Source organism: Artemia sp. Qi Xiang Cuo, chromosome 6 (assembly GCF_049724085.1).
Source record: "Artemia sp. Qi Xiang Cuo chromosome 6, ASM4972408v1, whole genome shotgun sequence".
Taxonomy (NCBI): Eukaryota; Metazoa; Arthropoda; class Branchiopoda; order Anostraca; family Artemiidae; genus Artemia; species Artemia sp. Qi Xiang Cuo.
In genome coordinates this window covers 74,992,400-75,004,747 of record NC_142799.1, presented here as the reverse complement: position 1 = coordinate 75,004,747, position 12,348 = coordinate 74,992,400, and the positions used below count along the sequence as shown (strand labels likewise).

The 12,348-nt window shown below is 34.5% G+C and overlaps 1 protein-coding gene across 3 annotated transcripts in view; it reads left to right on the top strand.

Annotated features, from left to right (window-relative positions):
* The window catches only part of beta-Man (beta-mannosidase), a 168,423-nt gene extending 163,440 nt beyond the window's left edge, over positions 1 to 4,983 (top strand). For all 3 annotated transcript variants that reach the window (XM_089091204.1, XM_089091207.1, XM_089091205.1), the window contains exon 16: positions 4,621 to 4,983. In XM_089091204.1, the coding sequence (XP_088947330.1) occupies positions 4,621 to 4,869 (249 nt within the window). In that variant the 3' untranslated portion in view covers positions 4,870 to 4,983. The remainder of the gene's footprint in view (positions 1 to 4,620) is intronic.
* The last annotated feature ends 7,365 nt before the right edge of the window (positions 4,984 to 12,348 follow it).

Here is a 12,348-nt window from a genome sequence, read left to right as displayed (position 1 = left end):
GGTCACAATAAACACATCTATAAATTACCATTACAGACTCCCTATACGGGGTCTCAACGTAGACTATTTCAAAATTAATAATCTTTACAGCACTGTTCATAGGGGTGGACCTTCGCTTGGCCCAGCCAATCATCTCAATCCCCATTCAAAATCAATTCTACCTTCCCAGCCCTATTATTCAATGACTCCAACCAGGAAGTACAAAAATAGAATTTACTTGAAAGCTTACTTATTGCAACACAACTATAGCTTAGCAACGAGACTTTTAAATTGTCATTGCAAATTATACTATTGGCAAATCTAAACAAATGTAATTAGAACGAAAATAGGTCATTTATCTGAAATGAAAAGAAACAGGGGGAACCCCAACAGGAAGTATACAGACGTTTTCAGGGGGTATTTTTTCTGGTAGGGGGTGGGGGGGGGTCGGGGGATATATGGGAGGATCTTTCCATGAAGGAATTTTTCATGGGGAAGGGACATTTCCATGAAGGGGGTGCCGGATTTCCCAGCATTATTTAGAAAAACGATAAGAGACTAAATAAAAACAAAACAACAAGTTTTTCAACTGAAAGTAAGGAGCAACATCAAAACGTAAAACGAACAGAAAGTATTACGTATTTGATTGGCTTCAATCCCTATTCAATACTGCGCTCTTTAAGCCAAAGATTTTTTAGTACTTTCATAAGAGCTAATTATTGTAATTAACGGCCTTTGTGATTAAGGTGTCATTTCTAAAGAATTGGAATAAAATTCGAACTTTAGCTTAAAGAGCAAGGTATTGACTAGGGGGCGAACCCCCTAATATACGTATTAAAAATCTATGAATATAGAAGTTCGTTACGTTATTTAATTCGTAAATTACCTATATTTATCACTAATAAAAAAGTTCGTAAATAAAATTAAAGAAGTTTCGAGAAAACCATTTAACCAAATAACACTAAAATTAATATGCAAATTTTTTTTTTATTATTCATGTACGGTGAGCCAATATCAAACCTGAATTAATTCAAAAACATAAAAAAATGAAATAAAAAAACAGGTTTTTTTTAACTGAAAGTAAGGAACGACGTTAAAACTTAAAAAGTATAGAAATTGTTCTGTATATTAAGGGGGCTGTCCCCTCCTCAACGCCACGCTCATTAAGCTAAAGTTTTACTTTCTCACAACTCTTTTTTTTAAACAATAAAAAACTTTAGCGTAAAGATCGAGGCGTTGAGGAGGGGACAGCCCCTTTCATATAAGGAATAATTTCTGTTCGTTTTTTGTTTTAACGTCGTTCCTTACTTTCAGTTAAAAAAAACCTGTTTTTTTTTATTAAATTTACACCAGGGTCGACTGAGATCTGAAAACATGTTTTGGTAGATACCGTGATCAACAGAATTGGGGATCCTCTCCGTCCAAGGAGGTTGGACGGAGAGGATCCCATCCAAGGAGGTGCACCTCCTTGTCCGGATTGCACCTCCCGTCCAAGGAGGTGCAAACTTTTAAAAGGCACACGCAGGACATTTGGATTTGGTTCTCAACAAGTTCAGTTTAGATTTGACATCCTCCCACCTTTTGTTGATGCTATGATAAAATTAATTTAGGGAACCCCACACCCTCTTTTACTCCCTACAAGGCTAGACTTGGTTTTGGTCCTCAAAAATGATCAATACCATCTTTCCTTTAAATTTGTTCAACCCATTTGGGTCTTTACATATTTGCTAATTTTATCTTAGTTGTGTAAATTAGAAAAAGGAGGAGCTGCTAATGTAAAGCCTATAAAAGACATCCGAGTTTGTCGCATTTTTAAATCGAGCCAATCTTATTCTAGTTAAAGGGTTGAAACTGGGGTTTTGCTATTCAAATTAATTATGTGTTAATTTAGTAACATATAAATTATTAAACTATTAATTAAGATATACAAAATACAATGCAAGTTATGAATTATTTCGCATGTTTAAATCTCTAAATGTGTAAAATGATAGATAGTTCTTTACAAAAATATATATAAAAAAGTCCAATCTGACCGATACTTTGAGAGTAACTATCAATAGAGAGTAACAAACCTCAATAAACTAATAATTAGATGAAATACCAGAATGAGAAGCGAACAAGTAATTATCTGACCGATACTTTGAGAGTAACTATCAATAGAGAGTAACAAACCTCAATAAATTAATAATTAGATGAAATACCAGAATGAGAAGCGAACAAGTAATTATCTGACCGATATTTTGAGAGTAACTATCAATAGAGTGTAACAAACCTCAATAAATTAATAATTAGATGAAATACCAGAATGAGAAGCTAACAAGTAATTATCTGACCGATACTTTGAGAGTAACTATCAATAGAGAGTAACAAACCTCAATAAACTAATAATTAGATGAAATACCAGAATGAGAAGCGAACAAGTAATTATCTGACCAATACTTTGAGAGCAACTATCAATACAGAGTAACAAAACTAAATAAATTAATAATTAGATGAAATACCAGAATGAGAAGTGAACACGTAATTATCTGACCAATACTTTGAGAGTAACTATCAATACAGAGTAAGAAACCTCAATAAATTAATAATTAGATGAAATACCAGAATGAGAAGCGAACAAGTAATTATCTGACCAATACTTTGAGAGTAACTATCAATAGAGAGTAACAAACATCAATAAATTAATAATTAGATGAAATACCCGAATGAGAATCGAACAAGTAATTATCTGACGGATACTTTGAGAGTAACTATCAATAGAGAGTAAAAAACCTCAATAAAATAATAATTAGATGAAATACCCTAATGAGAAGCTAAAAAGTAATTATCTGACCGATACTTTGAGTGTATCTATCAATAGATAGTAAGAAAACTCAATAAATTAATAATTAGATTAAATACCCGAATGAGAAGTTAACAAGTAATTATCTGACCAATACTTTGAGTTAAACTATCAATAGAGAGTAAGAAACCTCAATAAACTAATAATTAGATGAAATATCAGAATGAGAAGTGAACAAGTAATTATCTGACCGATATTTTGAGATTAACTATCAATAGATTGTAAAAATACTATATAAATTAATACTTATATTAAAGACCCTAATGAGAAGCGAACAAGTTATTATCTTAACGATATTTTTAGTTTAAAAATAAATACATTTTAAGAAAAATATATAAATGAATAATTATATTTTATACACTAAGTAAACTCTAACACGTAATTATCTGACCGAGACTTTTAGTGAAAATATCAATATAATTTAAGAATCCTCAATAAACTAATAAATATATTAAATACCAGACTGAAACGTGAACAAGTAATTATCTGACCGATACTATGAGAGAAAGTATCAATAGAGAGTAACAATCCTCAATAAATTAATAATTAGATGAAATACCAGAATGAGAAGCGAACAAGTAATTATATGACCGATACTTTGAGAGTAACTATCAATACAGAGTAAGAAACCTCAATAAATTAATAATTAGATGAAATACCAGAATGAGAAGCGAACAAGTAATTATCTGACCGATACTTTGAGAGTAACTATCAATAGAGAGTAACAAACCTCAATAAACTAATAATCAGATTAAATACCAGAATGAGAAGCGAACAAGTAATTATATGAGCACAGAGCAAAAGTAAGAGTTTTTGATCATACATTATGCTGTTTTTACTTTTAAGATTAATTAATGATGCTCCTGTTCTCGGTTAAGTTCTTTATCTGAGAATATTGTTACAACACAATACGCCAAAATTGTTTCCGCCACGCCAAAATGTTGTGCACCACGGTACGCCAAAGACTTTGATGCCATCTTAACTATAGTGTTGCTTTGTCCAAATTTTCTCTCCTGTCTGTTTTATTGACTTGACTACATTTCCTCTGAATGATTCACTTCTCGAATTTTTTGTTCAAAAGAATTATATCTATTTTCCATCATTTGTTTTTACGCGTCATTAAGATATCCCATGTGAAACTGAAAGATTTATAACTGATAGTTTCTGTTAAATACAATTTTTAGCTTGTTTAAAATTGTAACCGTTTTATTTCTTCTTGGAATTAAATTTAAACAAAACATTTTTTTTCAACTGAGAGTAAGGAGCAACATTAAAACTCAAAACAAATAGTAATTATTCCGTAAATGTGGGGGGGGGGGGTGCCCCCTCTTCAACCCTTTGCTCATCACGCTAAAGTGTTTTTTAGTATTTTAAAAAGACTTCGTATCCTAAGTAAACGACCCTTATGTTTCAGGATCTGTTCTTAAGGAATTGGGAAATAAAAGTCAAATATTAGCGTAAAGAGTAAGGTATTTAGAAGGGGGCAGCTGACAGTAAAAATAAAACGATCAAAACAATAACATTTAAATCTACTATTTTTAGTAATAGGGTGGATGGATAAGTCTGTTTGCAACTTGTTCACGTTATGCAATGGTAAAATCAACTTTTTTTTATTATAAAATTAAATTAATAGTTATTTGATCAATTTTTAATAAAGAATTATATTAATAATATTATCAAATAATACAAATAGATTCATTATCAAAAATAACATTCTTAATTTTTAATAGTTAATCAATTATTTTTTATAATACAAAATTAAAATTAAATAAAATTAACAAAGGATACTCCTGTTTCAGGTAACTTCTGTATCTGAGAGTATTGTTGTACCAGAAGGCTACGCCAAAGGCTTTGATATCATATTAACTACCGATAGTGTGGCCCTCTTCGTGAATTTGGAGCTTAGTTTGACCCTGGGACATTTCTCTGAAAATGGATTCCACATGTACAACTCTCATAAGGCTGTTCAATTTTGGTCAACCAAAGATATTACTGTTGATGATTTGCTAGATGAACTTACCATTATTTCTTTATCAGATATAGTTTAGAGACGGGATAAATAGACGAGTTTATTAAGTCCAATGGTCACTACTACAAGATTTCACTATAACAAGAGAAAGGTTGAGATAATAATAAGAGAAAGGTTGAGATGTCTAGGGCACGTACAACGGATGAAGAATAAAAGATTGCCAAAGATCTTCCCTATTGGCCAACCATCTAGAGCTAAACAAAAATCAGGGTTCATCTACTTGCTTTGAATAGATTGAGATGGAGGAGAAGCGTACGAGCTGTGATGACCTTAGGCAGCTTGGTGATGCGGTGAGTTGTGAGAATTAGTGAATGTGGTAATTCAGTAGAAACAATAACAATCTTACCTGTGCGTGTGCTGTTGTTGCTCTGCTGCTAACACTTTTTTTCCTTATACTTATTTGGTGCAGAAGGCGCGAGATACGTGGTTTCTACTTGACAGCCCTCTATGTTAATTCAAGATGCGGTGTTGTATAAATATTTATGTTTACATTCACCACGATGCTTTAGATATTTAATAATATTAAAACTTTCAACATTTTGGTAGAATATTAGAACGAAAAATGAATAAAGTGAAAAAAGTCTAAAAACCGAACAAATTTTAAGATTTGAAGAGAACATGACATGTTTCGGGCAAAACACTTCTTTGTAGGCATACTCTCGTCTGGAAAAAACTTTTTCCGGGGCTATTGTAGTTATCTTTTACAGCATTCCAGTATCAACAGAAGTTCTTTATATTTCTCAATAGATTTGACCGAATCTTGCCATGCAACGAATATAAAGCGGAGGTGACCTCACTAGCTCCCTTTTCTGACTGTCCCTCGTGCCACAAAAATTCGGTGATTTCTCTCCATCTTTTGACACATGCACTGTCAAATCATTCGTCCAGAACTGACGCTTATAACAAAAAATTGACTGACGCTTGAAAAAAAGAGCCCAAGAAGACTAATTTTGCCTTAACATTCGCGGCTGGAAGGCATTGCTGCATGTCAAATGTCCATGGTTCCAAAGTTCCTCCGGGTTTCAGTGCTTTTTCTATGTCTTCCTTTTTTCTGTCATAAGTAATTTTGAAGAGACTTTTGTGCTGGTTTTTGAAGGATCCCAGGATTTCCAGGATCAAGATATGCCTGAATTTTCATTTTTAAGCTTTCGCATATTCCACATGAATCTTTAGCTGGAGGTCTGAATCCAAGATTGAAGTTTTTGTAAAACACTTTCTTCTACTGAGTAATGGATAAAATTTTTCTGCTCTCTTCTTCACTGTTTGCCTTGTACACGTCAAACGTTTTCGCAATAATCAAACTTGTAGAAAGACATTTCTGGAGATATGGGCCCTCGAATAATGGGACACAAAAGCTGGAAAACAGCTATTGTGGTCATTGATAAATTCCAAATCAATCTCATTAGATACATTGTGAGCTTGTCTCTCCGAGGTTAAATGGGGTGTCTGAACTACATCAAGCTCGGTTATTTTTCAAACCATTCCTCTCAGATATTTTAATGTAATTCCAAAGGTCGCAATAAAACAGGTTTTGCACACAGTCTCTGTTTCCCCAGCCCATTCTTGAAAAAACTGGCTCGTCACTAGGGAAACTTGAACTTAGGTGCTTTTGGCAAAATGCTTTTTCACGTATTTGGACTCACACCCTTTTGGCAAAATTTGTAAATCGGTCTAAATTGGAGATAAGCCCGTTTTCAATAGACGAATTGATGGACCTTTTCGAGCTGCTTCCAAACATATGTTTAACTCCTTTTCGGAAAAATGTGGACTTAGGCCCTTTTTGCAAAACGTTACGGAATTATTCTGAAAATAAACAGTATTCTCGACAATCCCACTTCTTGGTAAAAATTTTCAAAAAAAATCTCTGACAAATTCTCCTGAGAGGCGCATGTTAATACGAACATGGAAAGGCTTATTATTTATTTTTGTGCGTCTTTTTAAACTACAAAAACCAGGGATGCAAAATTATCTTCGGTGGTTCTTATAGTTAGCCAGGCAGTACCTCAGCTTACTGAAAATGTAGTAATTGTAATAATTGAAATCGGATGACAATTTGAAAATTCTGAGAATGTTAGTATTCATCAAAGTTTTATTGACAAATCGAAATTTTAAAGCCAAATCTAATGGCAGATTCCAGTATTCTTTTGCAAAAATAACTACAATAGCCCTGGAAAAAGTTTTTTCCAGACGAGAGTATGCCTACAAAGAAGTGTTTTGTCCGAAAAATGTCATGTTCTCTTCAAATCTTAAAATTTGTTTGGTTTTTAGATTTTTTTCAGTTTATTCACTTTTCGTTCTCTTATTCTACCAAAATGTTGAAAGTTCTAATATTATTAAATATCTAAAGCATCGTGGTGAATGTAAACATTCATATTTATATAACACCGTATCTTGAATTAACATAGAGGGCTGTCAAGTAAAAACCACGTATCTCGCGCCTTCTCCACCCCAAATAAGTATGAGGAAAAAAAGTGCTAGCAGTAAAGCAACAACAGCACAAGCACAGGTAGGATTGTTATTGTTCGTACTGAATTACTACATTTACTAATTCTAACAACTCACCCCATCACCAAGCTGCCTAAGGTCATCACAGCTCGTACGCTTCTCCTCCATCTCAATCTATTCAAAGGAAATAGATGAACCCTGCTTTTTGTTTAGCCCTAGAAGGTTGGCCAATAAGGACGATCTTTGGCAATCTTTTATTCTTTATCCGTTGTACGTGCCCTAGCCATCTCAACCCTTTTCTTATTATTATCTCAACCTTTCTCTTGTTATAGCCCTAGAAAGTGGGATTGAAGCACGTTTTTGTACATCTTAACCTTTCTCTTATTATAGCTTTAGAAAGCGGGATTGAACCACATTTTTGTACATCTCAACCTTTTTCTTATTGTAGCCCTAGAAAGCGGGATTGAACCACATTTTTGTACAAATTACTGTTTGAATTACAATCAGTCAGTTTGGCATCCAAAACAAACCGTAGGCAATTTTTCAGGAAAACATTAAGCAAATCCCCCTTCTTCCGAGCGCCCATGATTCAGAACCATACTTAACCACTGCCATTACTGTAGCTTCCAATTTGGTTCGCAGACTTATCTTCTCATTCTTCCAAACATTTTTCAACTGTGAAAAAACACCCTGGGTCTTGGCTATTCTACTTTTAATATCTCACCCATATTCTCTCCCAATAATACTACCTTCGTAAGGGAAGCTGTCCACTTGATTGATCTTTTCGTTACCCAGCTTCACCTTTTCATCTTCACTTATTCCTAGCTTTAGCTACTTAGTCGTCTTAATATTAATTTTCAAACCTATTCTAGTACCCTGAACCCGCAAAACCTCTATAAGTTCATTCATTTTGCTCACACTTTCATCTAGGACTTAAATCATACGCATGATGAAGGTTTCACTTCCTCATTTGATTCAGTGTTCTCCCATTACCTTTGCTGTGCTCCTAAAGACAAAGTCCATGAAAATTATCCACATAGATGGGGATAGAACGCAACCTTGATTAACTCCTGATTTAATACGAATTCAGCTACTAACCTCATTTCCTACCTTAGCCTCAGCAGTGTTATTCTCGTAAATAGCACTAATCACTTTAATATACTTCTCTGGTGCACCATACAAGGATAAGACCAAAGAGTATGGGTAACTGATAATGTATAACAATATACGATATAAGGTACCAATACTCGTTGGTTAAGACCCTCGCTAAAGCTTTTCTATTTGATAAAACAAAAAAAAAACGCTTCCTTATAATCTATAAATCTGAAGACTAAAGGTGTTTGATGGCTGGGGCACTCTTTTAACTTTTTTAACACTTTTTGTTCAGATAATTTTTAATCTAAGAGTGAAAATTTAGTTAGCAAATCCTCTATCCTTCTAAAAACCAAACTATTATTCCCTTAAAACTGTCTACAAAATCGCTAAGTCTAAAAAGTATCATCATACTAAGTAATTTGCTACCGACAGAAACCAGGCTAATGCCTCTATAATTACCACATTTATTCATATCACTTTTCTTATACAGGGGTTTAATTAAGGTTTTCTAAAATCGCCAAGTACTTCCCATAACCACCATATTTTAAAAACTTACTTACCACACTATCAGCACCTGCGGCCTTATTATTCGGTTAATCCTTTTAGTACCGTCACTAACTACTCCTCACAAAATAAATCTTCCCTCACATTCAAGGTGTCACAAACTTTTTCATTCTGCTCTATATCTTTTCTTGTAACTCTCTTTCAGTTTAGGACATTCTCAAAATGTTCTACCCATCTCTGTTTAGCTCTTTCCTTATCGTGAATTGTAGCCTCGTTCCTGTCTTTAACTTAGACAAGTCCTGATTTACTACTCCCTCTCAATTTATTAACAGCCAGTACAATATTTTACTATTATGCCCTCTAGCTTCATCTTCCAGATCTCCGGCAATTATATCCATGACCCCCACTTCACACTTCCGTAATTCATGTTTTAATGCTTTCTCCACTTCCTTTATGTTACTCTTATTTTCATAGGAACTATCACTCTAATAGTTCTTGTAAAAACCCCCCTCCTCTCTACTAAACATAAAGCATTTTCACTAATATTCCTAGCTGCGTTCCAAACTTTCTTCCCTAATACCTTCTTCCTAACGTTCTTAGTTTTCTTCAGCGACTTCACAAATTATTTCACTAAAATTATTCCATCCAACTTCTAAAATGCCAAATTTTAAACTCTGTAGTTTAGTATTCAACTGTTCCTGAAAAGTGTCTCAGATTCTGATCCTGGAGTTTATCAAAGTCATAGCTCCCCGGAAGGTAATTACCCTTCGTAAATTTCATCTCTAAATTAACCCTAGACGCTACAAGACGGCGGTCTTTACTTTTGACACCAGTAACAGTATTCCTATATACCCTAATATCTTCTTTTGATCCTGCCAGTTATCGGCTTACAATAACATAGTCAATAAGTTTAGGTTTATTACAATCATGTAATTTTCAGGTGAGTTTATGGTCTATTTTATGACCAAATACTGTATTGGTTATAACTAGATTGTCACACCTACAAAATTGCAACATTCTGTAGCCATTACTGTTTTCTTTTCCTACATAAAATTTACGTAGCTTGTGACCCCATCTATCCCTATTTCTACCGATCTGGAAGTTAAAATCTCCTAATAAAAACACCCTATTTTTTAATGGGACCCTCTCTATATACTTCTGTAACTGTAAAATAAAATCCATCTGAGTCACTGGTATCTCCGTTGGTCAGTTCTACAGGGACATATACTACTATAACTGATACCCTGCAATTCTTAGTCTTAAAATGAGTGACTAACATCCTATTATTAATACATTCCCAAGCTAAACAAGCTTTAGCGGCTTCCTTATTTGTCATGATCTTGACTCCCTGTCTGTGTACCCCATCCTTCCTGCCTGAGTAAATAAATTCTATACCACCTAATTTCATATTTTCTACCTCTGGGAAATGAGTTTCTGAAACTCCTATGAAGTCCAGTTCGAAGCGTCTGAATTCGTCAGTGAAAATGTCGATAAAAATTCCAAGTTGCAACAATGTAACTTTCCAAGTTGCATTGTTTAAACCATTGAAATTATTTTGGCCTCAGCAATAACAATGGTCCCAAACAATGGTCCCTACAAAGAAGCGCGTAAGCTGGCTTAGAACCGGACAGCAAGAAATCCATGGAATCCTCCAGTTGAATAAAGACTTTGTGCAATCCTGGACCCATCTTGGTCACAACAGGGTTTATTGAACTTGGCGATGATCTTCTATAAGAGTCGAATACGGCACTGACAATCGCAAGCCTGTTACCTCCGACTCACTGTATTCATGCCTACAAATATTATGTAACTACAGGGAGGCAACCCGAAGTAGAAAAATTAGCTAAAAAGAGGTGTTTCAGCCCAAAAACGCCCTCCAAAACTGACCAAACTCAGAAAAAAATTATCCATTAATCAGAACCCAGTGCAAATACTGTGTCGTTTACAAGGCTATAGTTTCCTCGAGGGGTCCCAATCTTCAAGATAACCCTACAACGCGTTAGCCATCACCTTGCTCGGCGTGAAGCTTTTACACCCTTCACATCGTTGAGGTGAACTGACGGTTTTCCTATGCTACCTAGGGACGGTAAAGTGCTAAAGCTAATTGACACATTGTTAGATAAGCGTGTTGATTACAGAGTGACAAACGGGGTGAAAAATTGGAAGGGGTTTCTGCTGGCACCTCACAGGGTGGTCAATGTGGTAAATGGGGGTGAGGAGTCTATACTGGCATCTCTTTTACAATGCACCACGCACACATGAAAGCTCAATGTAGAATAGAGTAGAATAGAATATATTTATTCGCTACAATAGCTGGTGCTAACATGAGCATGTCATGACACAAAAAAGAAGACCCAAAACAAGGATCCAAAACCAACCAATCCAAAAGAAAACAAGTAACACTAAAAAATTACAGTAGCAAGTGCTGCTTCAAGGTCAATAAATTAAAATGAGTGATAAATAAAATTAATATAAGTCAAGAGTCAGTTTTCACGGTGAAAATAGAGACCATTTATACAAAATATATTAGAATATTAAAAATGTAAATGGTTGGTACATTCAAAAACAATCACAGACAAACACCTGAAATAAACTACATCCAATGTCATATCCAGTGTTTGCTAGAATTTTGAACTGTGACAACTTCTCAGGAAGGGGGAAGGGGGGGAGGTTTACTCAAAAGTAAAGGGGGGAGCATATGGAAAATTGTATTTTACTTAAATTATCTAATCTTTTTTCTTCAGCATCCTTGACACCAAGAAGAAAGAAGTCTTATTAACTAAGATGCGGCTAAAAATTTGGATAGAGACTGACAGCAGCTCTGAGGACTTGAGTCACAATTCTTCAGGGTCCGATTATATTCCCAGTATGGTAACTCTAAACCAAAATCTAAGGTTGTTCAGTCCGTTTTGAACCACTTACCTTAGTAGCCAGATTTGGAATTGCCTAAAGTACCAGAAATGAAGCCTTTGACTCAGAGAGTTAACTATGGTTTCATTAACCAGTTTCAGAGTTAACTATGAAAGCAGAAACAATAAGACTGTAAATAGGTAGACATTTTATGCCCCATGACATAGGAAACAAGAAGAAAGTTTGTCTGAAATTCTTTTGTCCAATCCTAGATCATGGCGAGTTTGCTGTAAGAAATACAACTATGACCAGTGATCTGGGATTTTCTCAAAAAAAGGATAAGAAATCAGAATCTTCCAATAATATTCCCAGGGATGTCTAAAAGCATCCAAGAAACTGAATAAAAGACTTACCTACTATGGAATCTCATTAATTCTTTTTTTCTAAAACCAAAAAATAAACATAATGTAGCGCCGAGTTAATGGATGACTTCTCCAAACTGCAAGGAAAAATCTAGCTCCATATATTGTCGAGATACTGACGTTTAAAGGCATTTAGACTTAAAGGCAGCTCAAAATACCATTATCTGATCGGCCGTGTAAAA